Source organism: Meyerozyma guilliermondii, genomic scaffold (assembly GCF_000149425.1).
Source record: "Meyerozyma guilliermondii ATCC 6260 scaffold_6 genomic scaffold, whole genome shotgun sequence".
NCBI lineage: Eukaryota > Fungi > Ascomycota > Pichiomycetes > Serinales > Debaryomycetaceae > Meyerozyma > Meyerozyma guilliermondii.
In genome coordinates this window covers 128,915-145,909 of record NW_001809795.1, presented here as the reverse complement: position 1 = coordinate 145,909, position 16,995 = coordinate 128,915, and the positions used below count along the sequence as shown (strand labels likewise).

Here is a 16,995-nt window from a genome sequence, read left to right as displayed (position 1 = left end):
CGTTTAATAAGCGCAGAAAAGTAGACTTGGTAAGACTTGATAAAGACCCAAATATATATTCGTTAAATTCGGGTTATATACGGTTACATTCGGCGAATGGCGCCATGGCCTAGACGAAAATGTGTCGTCTAAATTTGTGTCAGCGGACATGCACTCCTTGCATGCATCATGCAGCCATTGGAGACGAATACGATGAGATTGAAAATAAAGTTACCAAGTAGGAACAACCATAACAGCTCACCATAGACGAGTTGAAAAACGTTTAAGATTTAACGGTCCAGACTTCGGTTATAGTTGAAAAGCCAATTTAAAGCAATAGACTGCGTCTGCGTACCTCATCAATGGAAAAGCTTAAAGACGAGCCTAGTTCGGCCCTGCGTCGCGATGCATAATTGTGCATGAATGCGCCGCACGCACCAATCGTCCCAATTAAGTAGTGAGGCATCCTGTTTAGGTAACTAGTACCAATTGGCCCACGCTATTGTTGCAAATTGCAACCAGCGTAACGGTCAATTGATCGTTAATGGCGAAGAATTTGTCTATTAAAAGATGTGACATTCTGTTGTAAAAAGAGGGGATGTAGAAAGGGGCTGGTTTGGAGATTCCCCACTGGGGTTTGGAACGTTACAACGTTTGGCCAGAATCCCACATGAAATTAACCTATCAAGCCGCAACGGACCACTAAGGCAGGTACGAGAAAATAAAATCGGCACCCACATGTACTCGTCTCGTGCTTCTAATGCATCTCGAGCACACCCTCGTTAATACTTTCATTGATAATTTGGTCCCAATCACTTTTGACTACAAAGTAGCATTGCGACATTGACACCACCACCAATGCCACTATCATTCCTAACCAAAGTCCCAACAATTCAAGTTTAAAGTAGAATGCGCATACAAAAGCACATGGTAGAGCAATGCCGTAGTATCCAAATAGGTTAAGATATCCGCCGATTCTCTGGCGACCTTGCCCGCGTAGAATACCACCAGAAGCGCAAGATAAGCTGTCATTGACTTGGTATACTGCGCCGACGATAAGCACTTTTGTTGCGAGAGCAAGCACAATCTTGTCATTTGTATAGAGCGATGCAAGCGGTTCTCTAAAAATCAAAAGAACGATGAAATTCACCACTCCCACTGCCACAGCAGACAATATAGCAGCCCAGCAAGCCTTTTTGGCAGCTGCCTTTGAAGCGGCGCCAATGTACCAGGCAATACGGGTGGATGCCGCAATCGAAAGGGCAAAAGGAATTTGATAGAGCAAAACGCAAGTGGTGGTGATGATGGACTGAGCTGCGAGAACCTCGGTTCCAAATTTGGAAGCGGTGAAGGTGATGATTTCAAAAGCTAGCCACTCTGCTTCCACCATCAAGACACCCGGAACAGAAAGACGGATCATTCTGCCCCAGTTTCTAAAGCATGCTTTGGAGAAAACCAGCTGTTCCGGCCAGCATTGGTACCCATTGACAAAGTAAATGTAAGCAAAGAGCAGGATACTCATAGCCCAGTTGGTTATAACGACGGAAAGCGGAGCGCCAATAAAGCCCAAACCAATGACGGGATGCCATACGAGCAAGTAATTGAGCAAAGCATTGATGGGTGCAAAAACTGCGAGAACGTAGGTTGAAGCATGGAAAATTCCCTGAGCTTGAAGAAAATGTTTAGCATTTTCAAAAAGAATGTAGCCTGGAACACCCATGGAAATCACTCGTAAGTACCTTGCGGCCATGTAGCACAATTCAGTCTCTTCTTTACCCACAAGTAGCAACAAAATAGGTTCAGCTCCCACGGTCCATAAAAGTGCCATTGGAATATACAACAACAAAAGCAAATATGTGCACCGAGCAAAGTGGACTCCCACCATATTGTAGTCGTGGCGCCCATAAGCCTGAGCACAGAGGGTATCCAAGCAAGTGGAAATCCCCTGAATAATAGCATAGCCAGAAATATTGGCGGTCATTGAAGAAAGCGATATTGCTGCCAACTCTGTCAGGCCAATTCGACCCACGGAGAAAACCGAAGCCACCACGAGCGAGTATTGGAAGAGGAAAGTCAATACCAATGGAAACGTATACCGTAAAAGGACCTTGATTTCTTTCTTGACGGAAGTTTCTGGTTCAGCCAAGAGTCGGTGATGCGAGAGAATATCGGATACGTCGCCAACCGTAGAAGAATGTGACTTTGTAGGCACCAAAGTGAGCGATCTTTCCGGCACCATTGACGCCCTCAGAACCTGGCGGGTGAGGTCCTGGCCATAAAAATGAGGTACTTGTTCTGGTTCTGTGGCTATCAGAGCTCTTCTTTGTTGAACAAATGTGACCACATCGTTTTCAAATCCTGGGTGATTTTCGTCGCCGTGCAACCGGGGCTCAAGAAGAGGAGACCTTTCAGTGGTCATCAACAATAAAGAAACGTTATTTTTGGTGATATATAATGTCGGAACCCGTGCCCTAATTCGGCAGGGCGCGGCTGTTCTGGAAAATACGGGGAAGGAAAAGAAAGGAAACGAAGAGAAAGAAGAGAAAAGAGATTTGGTGTTGTGGTGAGGAGTGGGGGACAGGATGGGGGATATGGATAGGTGATTGAGGTGGGGGACATTAGTCGCGCTCATAACTTTGATCAGATCTCACTGCAACATGCAGCCGCTGGGTCTTTCACTATAAAAACTTTAACCTTCTTACAAAATCTTAACCTTTTTCAACTTTAACATTTTTCAACTTAACTTTTAAATCATATTTTCTATATCTAATCTAGAACTTGCCCCGGAGCAAGTGTTTTATCATATCCCGGGCGGTATACCACACCGTAAGACCAAAAGTATAAAAGTCAAGAGTTGACGATAAGGTGTCTAAAAAGCCAAATGGAAGCATTGCGGGAATCCAGCCTTGAGCCAATTCGAGCGCAAACGCTCCTGATGGCATCAGGTACTGTTTAGTGTAACCTTTTTTGAGGTGGTGCATATCTCCAGGATAATAGATTTCCGGAGTGAGTGCTCCAGGTAAGGCCGCCCTTTGTTCCCCCGTCAAAATGGTAAAGTAATCGTCTGCAAAATGAACCCCAGTATGTCCTTCGGTACCAACAGCTGTGCCAAAGAAAATGAGATACTCGGAGATGGATGCGTGCAAAATGAACATGGTTCCCATGGCACCACCAGCATTGTTGTATACCCATTCGTCGTAATTGAGGTCATTGATGAGACCAGGGTACGCCTCCTTGATCCTGGGAGCGAGCTCGTTCATTATGGCGGTTGCATTTCCATCGGGATGGTTGGCGATAACTTGCTTACTCAATTCTTGCAAAACGTGTTTGTCGAATTTGTAGTTTGTTGGAAGCCAAGTGTTATAAAGAGCGGACATGGTGGCGAACATCACCACGAAGGCGGAAATAGCGTGGATCCACTTCATGATGGTGGAAGGAAGGTGGGAATTTGCACTATTTATACGAATCCATGCAGTCGTAAACGACGATACGACAGTGATGGTGTATACGGTAAACGAGTGATAGGGGTCTAAGTAGAGACCTGTAGTAAAGTGTAGATAAGTGTAGTAAGTGTAGTAAGTGTAGTGACCAAGGTATGTTGTCCTTTGTACCTTATTTACTTTCTACTTTTCTTGTACTGTACTTGTACTTCTTTTTCTCGTTTTGCAATTTTTCACATTTTCGCGTTCTGCATCCAATCCTTCTTCATGGATTATACCAATATACGAACCCAGGCCATTAGTTCTACAAATGTGGCAAATGATCCCCAGTGGAAGCTTATCTCGCGGCTTGTAGAGGCAGAAACGGTCTTGGCTAATGATGAAAATCCCGATTTCGACAACCACCTAAAAGCAATCCACGCTGACTCCAACTTTCCCAAAACTCGTCACAATGAAAACCAACTTCAATGGTACATGCGGATTCTCTACTATGATTTATTCACCGACTACCACTCGTTGTTTGCGCCAATCGTGTCAACTCCAAAACTTCTTGACCTCGTGAGCAAAAAACTCACCGTTATAACCAATGTTCCTGACAACATATCCTTAGACCCCCAACTCTACCACGCACTATTGGATCCTATTTTCGTCAAAATGGCCCACTATGTCATTCTCGCCGACGGAGACTTTAGGAGACAAGGAATCATAGCTAGGCTCAAAGAATTGATGCCACCAATGGACCCCATCACCAGCAAGTGTCTCCAACTTGTTGGCGAACGTAAATTTGTTCCGCTAGATTTGTGGTCCCACGCCATGGAAGTGTTCGACGCCCCGATTACTCGGCGCTTGATCAAATCCCATCGACTGGTGTTGCGATACAACCACATAGAAACCAATATTCTGTGTCTTCCGCGATACTACGATAATATAACCATTGAAAAACTCCCGCAACTTTTCAACGAGGATATTGCAAACTTGGAATCGGTGGTCAATTCCATGATCGTCTCGGGAAAACTTCCTGACGGCACCCGAATCGACCAGTTGCAAAATATAATTGAGTTTCGAGACCTGCGACCAGCATCTACCAACGCCAAAAGTGCTCGGGTTTGCAAGATGGTGGATGCCATAACACGAATGATTGAATAAAAATACAGAATTGATCAGAAACAGGATTCTATGAAGTACAATCGCTTTTGGATGGAATCAATGTGCTTATCATTCTGGTAACATATGCATTCTAACGAGAAGACTACAGCTACTAGATTTTCAAATGCTAGAATTTCTGCTAGAAGTCTGCTAGAATTCTGCTATTAGCGAACTTGGAAACGAATGCGACATATAATGCCTCGGAAAAGTACTTGATTCATTGGGCACTAATACAATTGTTACATGAACTAACAAATACAGGGCATTGAGTCAGGAACTCAAGAACCAATTATAATGTTCAGTAATTGTGTCAAGAACTTAAGAACCAATTGTGATCTTCAGTACTAAGTGCCTGCAATTATGGAATCAGTACTAACGACTTGATGCATATATCAATTCAATGAGAACGAGAAATGCTATTACAAGAGAACATCGAAGACGCAATGCGACAGGCACAATATTCAATTAGTTGCACAATGGAGATAACCACTTCTTCTCTACTTTCTTAATGCTTACATTATAATACAACGTTAATTATAGTACCCGGACCCGAGTTGCAACAACGACCGGGCAACGCTGAATGAGTTGGGGGTGCCCAAAGTGTAGTTGTCTCTTACTGGCGACGAACTGTATTGCACCCGGGTTTGATTTTCATCGTCTTCGTCTATGGTGGTATCGTCAGCGTGGATTCTTTCCACGAACCGGCGGCTGGAATTTTTTAATGGAGTTTTCAAGATTTTGTTGATGGAGGGAAGTGGAGATCTCAGTAAACCCTTGGGTTGCGGAAGTGCCACATTGGAAGGTACCAAAGGTGCCAGTTGTTGAGGATTGTAATGTGATGACGACGATTTTATGGCAAATAAGCGGAGTTTTCTGTCTCCGGCAATGCTAGAAAGGGACGGTGTGGTGACGGTTTTTAGATTAATGTTGACGCTGGGGTTAGCATTTGCATTGTCTTTTGGTTTTGTTTTTTGTTTTGGTTTTGTTGGGATGTTTTTGCCAGTGCGAGGCGTACTTGTGAAAGACGTGTTGAGTGCAAACTGACGGCGTGGCGACTGTCTTTTTTGTTGCTGGAGTTTGTACAATGCGAGCTGAAGTCGTAACTTCAACTTTGTGGCAGCAAGTCCTGCCGTGGAACTTGGACTGGTCAGAGATTTATCGGATCTGGCAGCAAAACTTACCGACCGAGACATTGGTGGAATTTGTCCGTGTCGATGCAAAGAAAGTGATTTTTGTTTGGTAGCTGGAGTCATCAGATTAAGACGACCCCTATTGACTGGAGCCAACACCACACGTCTATGGGTTGGTGAGTCGATTGCAATGCCCATTTGTGAATTTCAAGCAATTGCGATGATATATATGATGAGAGATCAACCAAAACAAAACAGGGACGTTACGAACACGACTCGCGTTCGCAGTAAAGTTTCCCTAAAATTACCGAAGTCCAAATAACGGGTTGCCTGCGTCGGTGGGGGAAAACATGCGGCCTGTTGGCCCAATGCAGTAACGGCACAACAAACTAACAATGCGACAATACACGTCGCATGAGGGTATGGTAAAATATACGAGGGGCAGGCGCGGGCTTTGGGGCGAAATCCAAAATTAGCGCCACTTGACATCACAAATTAAGGAAGCATGCGGCGAATCCATCCAACCGGTGCATTGTTTGTTTACGATTCGCGCGCATGTAGACCGGATCGCGACGCGTGACATGCAGCACCGCTTGCCAAAAATGGACGGGTTCAGTATGTCGCGACGCGATGGTCTGGGGAAACGAACGTGAGATCGTTTGGGAACGGCATGCATCCAGACGAGTGTTGCACTGCCACCCATTCAACTCTATTCATCTACATTCCATCTGAATTTGGGAGCTGATACTGCTGCTACTGCTCCAATTGTACCGTTACGCCGGCTCGTCATAAGATCTGCAACACATGCAACTTTCTGCACACAGCACCACGGCTTACTAGTCTGCATAGCGCGACTGCGTTCTCGTATGCATCCACACGTCATAGAATCGCTCGCAATTCGATGCTCGCAATTCGAACCTCGCACTTTCATGCTAATCATGTGACCGGGCACGGGCGATATGATTCGCGCACGCCCCGTGACCCTCACATTGTGCTTATCGCGAACATACCGCTTGCTTATGTTGCGTTCAAAGCTCTCGTCTCTACGTGAGTATCTCACTCCAATAAACCACAATTCCAATTATGAAACCAGCGGGGAGATATCTCCAGAAGAATTTGTCCAAGCGGGTGATTATCTTGTCTACAAGTTTCCTACATGGCAATGGGGGTCAGCTCCTAAGAAGCTCCAGAAGGACTTTTTGCCACCAGATAAACAATTTTTAATCACTAAACATGTTCCTTCGTACCAGAGAGCCCAGAGTTACCTCGGGAACACCGAAGACCTAGCGGAGGACGAGGAAGAACTCGATGACGGATGGGTCAAATCACATCGACTCACCCACGAAGACCCCAAAAGGGACATTGCCACCGACAAGAAAGTTCCAGATATAGAAGATCTTGACGATTTCATAGACGAGGATGCCGAGGATGCGGATGGAGAGGAGTTTCAGGATTTGGGCAACTCAAACCTTCGAAGATACGACTTGTATATCACGTATTCTACGTCGTATCGAGTCCCCAAAATGTACTTGGTGGGGTTCAACGATAACGGCATCCCGCTCCTTCCACATCAGATGTTTGAGGACATTTCTGGCGATTACAGAGACAAAACGGCTACCATAGAGAACCTTCCGGTGTCGTTCAATACCACCTCTGTGTCGATTCATCCATGCAAGCATCTGTCCGTGATGAAGGTACTTATGAAGCATGCGAAAACATCACGGGAGAAGGCACGCGAGTTTGAACCGGAGGCATTCGTCACTGGGGAAAATTTGGAACCAGCAACCGAGACCACTCAAGACACAGGTATTCGAGTAGACCAGTACTTGGTGGTGTTTCTCAAGTTCATTGCCAGCGTCACTCCTGGCATTGGCTACGACTATACCATGGATGCATTATGACTTTAGCTAGTAGAACAAACTATTTATTGGTGTATAATTTTCCACTAATGATTTTCGCAGCATTGCAACTTAGCAGCTTTTCGCGGCTTCCGGATTTCGCATCTGAAATATTCGTCTCTCTAATTCACTTATTGCTACCACAACAAAACTTCCCGAGATTCCCGTTTTCCCCCAAAATTAAACCTATTTAGAGCATGGCTCCCAAGAAAGCCGTCAAACATACCAAAAAGAAGGCCCCGGCCGTCGTGGAAGTAAAAATAAACAACGAAGTGGATTCCGATGGTAAACATGTGCTGCAAAAAGACAGCAAAAAGCAATTGCAAAGCGAACAAAAACACCTCAAAAAACGTCTTCATCAGTCGAGAAGAGCGGTATTTATTCTAGGAACCTTAATTGGGTTATTTGTGGCTGTTTTCTTCGGTGCTTCCAACAACGACCTTCGTGGAGAACTCGATCGTTTGGTGAGTTTTGATTCTATGTCTGGAATTCTCAACGACTGGCGTGGTGTACTCCCCAGTTCTGTCCAGAGCATGCTCAATGATTTCGAGAGCCTGGAGGAAGAAGGAACTCTTCATGGTTCTGCCGCATCGTTTTCGGTGGGAAAGCGAATGGTAGCCAATCTCAATTTGACGCAAAAACATAACGTTGTGATGGTTCCTGGTGTTATATCTACGGGAATCGAGTCGTGGGGTCTCAATGACGACGGGGATTGTCCCTCAACGAACCATTTTCGCAAGAGATTATGGGGTTCTTTTTACATGCTTCGCACCATGGTTCTCGATAAAACTTGTTGGCTCAAACATATTATGCTAGATCCAGAAACAGGGTTGGATCCTCCCGGTATAAGGCTCCGTGCTGCCCAGGGGTTTGAAGCGGCAGACTTTTTCGTTGCTGGGTACTGGATATGGAATAAAATTCTTCAAAACCTCGCCGTTATAGGGTACGGGCCCAATAATATGCTTAGTGCAGCCTACGACTGGCGGCTTGCCTTCTTGGACTTGGAAAAGCGCGACCACTACTTCTCCAAACTACAGTCTCAGATCGAAATGACCAAGAAACTCACGGGCCAAAAGTCGATACTTGTGGGCCACTCAATGGGATCACAAGTGGTGTTTTACTTTATGAAATGGGTCGAGGCTAGTGGCGAGCAGTACGGAAATGGAGGAAGCTCATGGTGCAACGACCACATTGAGGCATTTGTGGATATTTCGGGAACTCTTCTTGGAACTCCAAAGAGCATTCCTGCTCTTATTTCTGGCGAAATGAAAGATACAGTGCAATTGAATGCACTTGCAGTTTATGGATTGGAAAAGTTCTTTAGTAGAAGAGAAAGATTGGATATGCTTCGGTCTTTTGGCGGAGTTTCGTCGATGCTTCCTAAGGGAGGAGACTTGATCTGGGGAAATTACACCTCGGCTCCTGATGACCCCAGTAACAGTCTAATGACGGAAAATGCCGAAGGAGGATCCGGAACCGAGCTTCCAGGTCAACACAATGACACTTTTGGAACGTTTATTCGGTTCGAAACGGACAAATGGAAGAATATGACCATCACCTCCAGTATTGACTATCTTCTTGAAACGTCACCAAAGTGGTTTACTGACAGAGTTAAAGAGCAATATTCATGGGGAGTGGCCAAAACGAAGAAAGAAGTCAACGAAAATGCCAAGGACCATCTGAAGTGGATCAATCCACTTGAAGTGGCTTTGCCTTATGCTCCTGACATGAAAGTGTATTCCTTCTACGGTGTTGGCTGTCCTACCGAAAGAGCTTACACGTACCGCGAAGCACCCAAGGAGACAAATTTGAACATAACCATTGACGGAGAAAACAAAAACGCAGTTTATTTTGGTGACGGAGATGGAACTGTTTCGTTAATGTCGCATGCCATTCTCCATGAGTGGCAGAAGGGAAGCGAATCTCGCTTTAATCCTGCCAATTGCTCGGTTACAATCGTGGAAATAAAACACGAGCCCGATAGATTCGATATTAGAGGAGGAGCCAAGACGGCTGACCATGTGGATATCTTGGGTTCAGCAGAACTTAACGAATTGGTTCTCAAAGTTGCAGCCGGTAAAGGTGAGACAATTGAAAACAGATACGTCAGTTCGTTGAGGGATGTGGTTAGAAATTTGGACATTTAGCTGCTAGGAAACTTGGATTGCGAGCCCATTGAACCCATTGAACTAATTGAATTAATTTATGTCTCTATACTGTAGTAGAAGTAGTTAGAGGTTACTTGTTAGCAGATCACGTGATAAGTGGCTGTTTAACTTACGAAGGTGATAGATAAATAATATTCAGGTATAGCTAAAAAATTTCGACTGCTTAGTCGATTTGGGCTGTTTAGTCTCAATTGAGGTTTTGGTCCCTTCGTTCCCTTCGCCTTATTAGTTCGCTATGCACTTTACAATCTCAAGCCGCGGTCGCGCACGTGACTACAATCCCAATTGATCGCCCTTTATTCTTTGGTGAGGCTCTGTAAACATGAGGTATGTGTGACGAAACAGTGCAAAAAATGAAACATTGCATTCAAACTCCTACAAGCCTGCCATCTTGTCCAATTGGTCAATATTATCCATCCCAGTCCTTTAAAACTAACCCAGCGGGAAATTCGTAAGAGCGTCCAAGTATCGCCATGTTTTTGGACAAGCAGCCAAAAAAGAAAAATGTTACGACAACTTGAAGATCACCAAAAACGCTTGGGATTCGAATATCATCCATTCGAATGGAAAATACCTCTCCGTGAATTGGGACGCCAGTGGTGGTGGAGCTTTTGCAATTATTCCATTGGAGGAAGTCGGCAAGGCTCCCGACACCGTACCTTTGTTTCGGGGCCATAAGGGTCCAGTATTGGACACGGCGTTCAATCCGTTCAACGACAAACAGGTGGTGAGTTGTTCTGATGATGGTAAAATTTTCTTGTGGGATATTCCTGACGACTTTTCATTCCACCATTATGTCGATGAAAAGGATGAAACAAAAGATATCACTGAACCCACAAAAATTCTTTCGGCCCACAACCGGAAGGTGGGCCACGTTGAGTTTCATCCTTGTGCTGAGAACGTATTGGCGTCTTGTTCCTTGGATTACACAGTCAAAATCTGGAACTTGGAAACCGGCAAGGACGAGATTACTTTGCAGCACAAAGATTTGGTTACGTCCTTTGCGTTCAACTACGACGGTTCTTTAATGGCTACAACTTCAAGAGATAAAAAATTGAGAATCTGGGACATAAGATCCGGCAAAATCTTGTCTGAGGGTCCCGGTCACACCGGCGCCAAACCCTCTCGTGTGACCTGGTTGGGCAATACCGACAGAATACTCACCACCGGGTTCTCACGTTTGTCTGACCGTCAGGTTGGTATCTGGGATGTCAATAATATTGTCAATGGGCCAATCGACGGATTTGTGGTTATTGACTCTTCTTCCGGAGTATTGATTCCAATCTATGACGAGTCAACTTCCATCTTGTATTTGGCAGGAAAAGGAGACGGAAACATCCGTTATTACGAGTATGAGGATGACATCTTGTACGATTTGTCGCAGTACGCTTCAACTGACCCTCAAAGAGGTTTTGCTGCTGCTCCTAAACATACTGTTGCAGTCAAAGAGAATGAGATTCTCAAGTGTTTTAAAACCGTCAATGATTCAATGGTTGAGCCTATCTCTTTCATCGTTCCCAGACGCTCTGAGTTATTTCAGAGTGACATTTACCCCGACTGTCCCTCAACTGAACCAGGATTGTCTGCCGCTGACTGGTTTGCAGGCAAATCTTGTCATGGTCCCAAGTTGATGAGTATGGAAGCTTTGTATGAAGGTACAGAACCCACCTTGAGAGACGCGGAGCCTGGCGTCAGTATATCGAAAGAGAAGGAGGCGAAGGAAGAGGAGAAGAAATCTGCTGCCAAATCAGCGAATGAACCTAAGGAACTGAAGTTAGTCTCAACCCCAAAGCCAGAGTCCTCAACACCAAAGGAATCCACTCCCGAGTCGAAAGCCGAAGTCGACGAAGTTTTGAAATCATCCACAAGCGTCAATAAGATGTTGGAGAAGGTGAATGATGAATCGGACCCTGAGGATGACGTGCCAGATGTTGACGATGGAAATGAAGAATGGGAGGAAGTTCAAAAAACTGACGTTCCTTCTATCAATTCTGTGCAATCAGAAGAAACTGCAAACAGCCCTGCAACTACGCCAAAAACCTCTGAACCTTCCGAAGCCACTACTAAAAACGCCCCTGAAGTTGTTTTATCCGAACAGCCCAAGTCTGTTGTAGCTGAGAAATCACCCGAACCCGCTGTTTCTTCTCCAGTAAAGAATTTGACCCCAGAGCCTGCTGCTCAAGATGATAAAGCCACAAAGACGCCCACGGCTCCCACTTTAAAAGGTACCGTTGAACGGCTCTCAAGCTTGGTTGATTCGTTAGAATCTCAGATCGAAAAGTTGACTCTTGCGAGCCAAGAAAAGGACGACAAATTGGATGCGTTGGAGAAGAAAATTGACCAATTACTCAACAAGTGAGTTATTTGAACTACAATGCTTATCTTCAAATAATTCTGCTGAAAAAAATGTGTATCTTTTACTCAAATGGCTTCTTGCTATCATTTATTGGGTACTCATTTGGTGTCAAATCCCTCCTTCATTTATTGCGTATATGTATACTTCCTCATTCCTTCTTGATATCATAGAACTTGCGGAAAATAAAGCCAATCAAATTCTGAGTGTCAAAGACGACAGCACCGTCAAACATCTCCATCGTTTCACTGTTGTAATATTGTAGGTCCAATAATTCATCGAGAGACACCGAACTCACAGCTCCAGGAATGGTAACAGAACCACTGGCCACTTCGATTGTGAATTTTCCAGTTTGATGGCAACTGAACATAAAGTCCAACTTTGACATATTACTGCTGTACTGGCTAATCATGCCTCCAAAATCAACCAAGATCTTTTGGTCAGTCAACTTCTTAGCGGTGTATTTGTAGGAGCCAAATTGAGGGAGTCTGTTAGCTTTCTTGAGTTCACGATGATAAAAATATTGCTTGCTGAAAATAGGAATTACATTGAAAAGCTTCTTTTCCTTTGGCCGCAGCTGAAGATCCGCAAGGATTTTGTCAATATGAGAATTGTAATCTGCAAGTTGTTTTTCTAATAACTTTTCTTTCGAAGTCAACTTATCAACAGTTTTCATAGCGATGTCTACCTGTTTGCTTCTCGCTACTCGCTGCAGGTCTTTTGTCTTGATATCAACTGCCATACTGTTCAATAAGTCTTGGTAGGAGTTGGATCTTCGTAAGTGACCCATAGACTCTAATTGCAAGATCTTTTCAAGTGCCATTTTCTTGAGATCGTGGTACGAAATGCACAGTAAATCTCCAATCGAAGTTTTGTAGTATGGTCTCTTTTTATCGTTGAGCTTAGACTGTAAATTTTCTTTTTGTTCCTGTGAAATGATCTCCCTGAACAATTGTTCGTGGTGGGGCTTGATTCCTGATATCAAAAGTTCCAACAATCCCGAGCCTTCTTGAACTCGTATTATGTATAACAAGCACCTTTTGACCTGCGCAAACAAGGATGTGACCTTTGAATCCACCACAGAAGTTTCTTGAGTTTGGGGACTCAAGTTGAGTGTCACCTGTCCTATCTCGGTCAACTCAACAAACTCATCAGCCGAGTTCACAAGATCATCAAGCCTGAGCATAACACTGTATAACTGATCATCATTTCCGGGTGCAACGACGTCGATGTTTTTGGTCAAGAGCTTCTCAAACATAATCATATCACTCACTTTCATAGTGAGCTTGGGGCGCTCGTGAGACACAATATCATCATAATCACTAAGATTATACTCGGTGTCCATGTGGCGCACATCAATGATTCGTGAGATCAAAAAAGTGACAGACGCCTCGGATGAAGCTATGTAGTCGTTCAATGGTTTCAAAAAGTTGTCTGTGAAAGGTTTCATTGCAAAAACCTGAAGGATAACACGATTCAAGTGTCTCATATTATTTTCACACCTAGGATTTGTTAAAGAAGGATTAAATGGATCACGAACGGAAATGCCAAAGTTTTCGGGATTCTGGATGATGCTACCAACATAATGCTTGTAGAAGATCACTCCTGCGACGGCTAAATGTTGGAGATTCGTCTTTTCAGGAAAGTTGATTTTGACAAGATCGAAGGCATATTTGCACGCAATTCGAATGTGTAATGGAACAGACTCTACGACTGCCTCCAAAGTGCTTAAAATCTCTGAGACACATTCACGTAAAGACATCAAGTTTTCCACAAATTGTGAGGAGACATCTGGCTCCTTTATTGCGGAAGGAGCTGGAAGTACCAGCGGTCGGTCGCTAAAGCCATGAACTTTAACTTCCTTCCTGACTATGTCTTCATAGATTTGTGAAGGATCAGATTCGAAATTCAATTCGTCGTCTTCGGTGATACGGCAAATGTGCTTTCCAATGAGCTTCTTTAAATGCAGCCTTTGATAGGTATGATTATTGAAATTGTGAAGAAAGTCAATCCAAAGACAGCATTGAGGTTTCGTAAGGTCACTGAGATTTCGACAAGCACCCACTTCTACTTTCATCAACTCAGTAATGAAACGCATCAAGAAAAACTCCTCTCTAGAATGATACTTTATCGAGGTGTTCTTGATGGGGAAAAGTAGCATGACCAGATTTTGTAAGCTATCAAGTGCCTTGGACGAGCCTGCGTTATCTTGCATGTTCCTGTAGAGCCTCATCAAGTAAACAGGGTTGGTTTGAAGTAAGTAAAATAAGGACTGGTATACTTCAATTCTTGTTCTGGCATTCTTGCTTAATTTGTCGAGTGAGTTGTTATTGGCTGCAGCAGCAGGCTTGAACGTCTTGTACTTGTTTTTGTTTTTCACAAAGTCTTCCACACTTATCTTGTTCTTATCGAGGAGTCCCAATTTAACGTCCAAGTTTTCGATCTTAGACTCCAAGTCCTCGTTGTGCTTTGATTTCTCAACTATCAAATCTTGTAAATCATTGAGCTCAATTTCTTGCTGATAGTCACAGTCGCTGTTGGAAAGCAAATGGACAAAGTTCCGAATAACCGCAAGCGAAGGGTTCCTCATGTTGAGCAAAGACTTGTATGCGTTTCTCGAGAATGTGCTTCTGATGAATGCCTGAGCTTTCACGACTTGTTCAACGTTTCTGTCATAATACTTCTTCATCAGGCGATGGTTACTTCTTATCTTAAATCCACGAATAGCTGCTTGAAGCCCGATGATAGAATGAACTTCAGAATACAAATCATCCAAGAGAATTTCTCTCTTGAAACGAGCAAAGACTCCTCTGAAGATGGTTTGGATTGGAGTTATGGCGGAATCCTCAAACGAATGAAGGGCTACCAATCTGTTTTGAGTTTTCCTCCGAACTGCATTACCTCGTGAAATGGCGTATAATTCGCTCAAGACATCGTGCTCATCAACCAATGCCATTAACACACCGTCACATAATTTGGAACGCAAGTTTCCACCCCTCGCAATGCTTTGCAATTCAATTATTGGAAACTTGAACCTTTTAACGTACTTTATTTTATACGCCATAGTCCGGCGAGATATGGCACCTCGAATTACGGACTGCAATTGTACTATAGTGCTTTCGTTTGACAAATTTGCAGCCACGCAGTTCTTGGTAAATCTCTCATACAAGACTCTACGGCAAGCCGCTTGGAGTATGGTTATAGGTGGTTCGATTTCATGACGATGCTCAATTACAACTTTTGCCTTGGAGTGAACTAGCATCATTTTTGCATGAGCTTGCCATGTGCTAAGCTTAGATTCGTGAGACAAGAGATTTTCCATAATTTGACTGGTCCTATTTCTTGTTATAGCACCCCGTGCTATGCTCTGGAACGACACCATGTTAGCATCGTGAACAGTTAAGTCGTGATTGTTCTCCTTTTTAAACAATTTGGTTCGAGCTAAACTTTGCAATTCGATGATATCATACTTGTAAAGAATCAATTCGTCTCTATGCCTGTGGACGGTCTTTCTTCTTGACAAGTTTCCACGAATTATAGAAACAAAGTGGAGAAACTCCTCCTCATAGGACTTGAGCATTATACGGTCAACGAACATCTTGTAGCGGAACGCAGCACCCAAGGCAAGAGCTTGAAGTTTCATTATTTCAGGCTCGTAGGACTGAAGTTCTCGAATTTGGGAACTGGTGACAGTAATATCATTCAGTGGTGGTGGGGTGAAAGAGTCGAAGCTCAACTTGGGAGCCTCTTTGAAAGGATTGACTAGCGAGGTTAATTTGGTGGAGAATGGTGTGGTTTTGGGAAGTGGTTCTTTCTTGGAAATGGGACGAGATACAGGGCTCCGAGTAGGACTCCGAACAGAACTTTGAGTAGGGCTTCGAGTAGGACTGTTCATCCCTTTCATTGTTTGCGAGCCACCTAGAGCTCGGTTCATATAAGAGTTATTTCCCGAGCTCACAGAGTCAGCACTGGAAAAGTTTGGGAGTGGACTTCCCACGAGTGAACGATTAGCGGCCCGTATATCTTCGGGGGAAAAATCAAGCAACCCCAACTCGTTCTTTATCGTTGGGAACTGCAGGTCTGCTTTGTGAAGCATATAACTCATAGCATAGAGACAGTACCAAACCTTGGGGACATTTTTAGCATCGTAAAGATCAGTGAGCTCGAATCTAAAGAGATCCGGAACATCGAGGTATTCAAGGAGATCAAAAAACCGGTTGATATTCTCGGTGTGCTTGAATTGAAGCCGGGTATCATTTTTGAACACAGATTGGTGGGTAGGAAGAATGATGTTGGCGAGCTCGGCGAGATGAATACCGTTGCGAATGTAGCTAATTAACTCCACTGGTGTCTGAGATATCTTGTGTCCCAACACCGACTCCAACCATACTTTTATTGAGGAGATCCGACAAAGATACTCGTATCCGGGCGATGATTTTTCGGTAGAGTTGGTGGGGCTTCTTAAGTATGGTGAAGATTCTGGAGCAGCCAAGTTGTACTTTCTTGGTGAGCCATTGCTACTAGTGGAAGATTTGAATGAGGTTATGGTAGCGGACGGAGATTCATAGCTGTTTTTGATGAGGTCTGTTTTGGAAGGTGTGACATTTAGTTGTTTGGCAAGTATATCCAAATCTTCGCCATTTCGGCGAGGGGTAAAGTTATGTTTCAGCGATGGTTGTAGGGGTCTGGAAGGAGTCTCATTGATATTATCGAGATACCGCAAGGCGATTTTCTTGACAGGGGAAGCCATTGCGGCGACTGGAGTGACGGATATTGAACAGAATGATGCAAGTGCCATTAAGTATACACATTACATGCAGAACTATTTATTCTCCGTTTTTGGTCAAAGAGTAAATAATGCGAAGTCTGCAGATAGGCGAG

At 44.1% G+C, this 16,995-nt stretch overlaps 8 protein-coding genes across 8 annotated transcripts; 4 read left to right on the top strand and 4 right to left on the bottom strand. All coding sequences in view use genetic code 12, as the record gives it.

The window, feature by feature from the left end:
- Positions 1-736: 736 nt before the first annotated feature.
- Positions 737-2,611, bottom strand: PGUG_04697 (uncharacterized protein; the record flags this gene model as incomplete). Its single annotated transcript, XM_001482692.1, has 1 exon — positions 737-2,611. The coding sequence occupies one exon, from the start codon at positions 2,609-2,611 to the stop codon at positions 737-739; it is 1,875 nt and encodes a 624-aa protein (XP_001482742.2).
- Positions 2,612-2,750: 139 nt separating this feature from the next.
- Positions 2,751-3,404, bottom strand: ERG2 (C-8 sterol isomerase; the record flags this gene model as incomplete). Its single annotated transcript, XM_001482691.1, has 1 exon — positions 2,751-3,404. One exon carries the CDS (start codon positions 3,402-3,404, stop codon positions 2,751-2,753), a length of 654 nt encoding a protein of 217 aa, XP_001482741.2.
- A 282-nt stretch (positions 3,405-3,686) lies between these two features.
- On the top strand, positions 3,687-4,565 carry PGUG_04695 (uncharacterized protein; the record flags this gene model as incomplete). The annotated part of the gene is made up of 1 exon (XM_001482690.1): positions 3,687-4,565. The coding sequence occupies one exon, from the start codon at positions 3,687-3,689 to the stop codon at positions 4,563-4,565; it is 879 nt and encodes a 292-aa protein (XP_001482740.2).
- A 530-nt stretch (positions 4,566-5,095) lies between these two features.
- On the bottom strand, positions 5,096-5,893 carry NRM1 (Nrm1p; the record flags this gene model as incomplete). Its single annotated transcript, XM_001482689.1, has 1 exon — positions 5,096-5,893. One exon carries the CDS (start codon positions 5,891-5,893, stop codon positions 5,096-5,098), a length of 798 nt encoding a protein of 265 aa, XP_001482739.2.
- A 761-nt stretch (positions 5,894-6,654) lies between these two features.
- Positions 6,655-7,596, top strand: PGUG_04693 (uncharacterized protein; the record flags this gene model as incomplete). The annotated part of the gene is made up of 1 exon (XM_001482688.1): positions 6,655-7,596. One exon carries the CDS (start codon positions 6,655-6,657, stop codon positions 7,594-7,596), a length of 942 nt encoding a protein of 313 aa, XP_001482738.2.
- A 194-nt stretch (positions 7,597-7,790) lies between these two features.
- Positions 7,791-9,740, top strand: LRO1 (phospholipid:diacylglycerol acyltransferase; the record flags this gene model as incomplete). The annotated part of the gene is made up of 1 exon (XM_001482687.1): positions 7,791-9,740. One exon carries the CDS (start codon positions 7,791-7,793, stop codon positions 9,738-9,740), a length of 1,950 nt encoding a protein of 649 aa, XP_001482737.2.
- A 1,048-nt stretch (positions 9,741-10,788) lies between these two features.
- CRN1 (Crn1p) lies at positions 10,789-12,120 on the top strand (the record flags this gene model as incomplete). Its single annotated transcript, XM_001482686.1, has 1 exon — positions 10,789-12,120. One exon carries the CDS (start codon positions 10,789-10,791, stop codon positions 12,118-12,120), a length of 1,332 nt encoding a protein of 443 aa, XP_001482736.2.
- A 145-nt stretch (positions 12,121-12,265) lies between these two features.
- On the bottom strand, positions 12,266-16,912 carry IQG1 (Iqg1p; the record flags this gene model as incomplete). Its single annotated transcript, XM_001482685.1, has 1 exon — positions 12,266-16,912. The coding sequence occupies one exon, from the start codon at positions 16,910-16,912 to the stop codon at positions 12,266-12,268; it is 4,647 nt and encodes a 1,548-aa protein (XP_001482735.2).
- Positions 16,913-16,995: the final 83 nt, after the last annotated feature.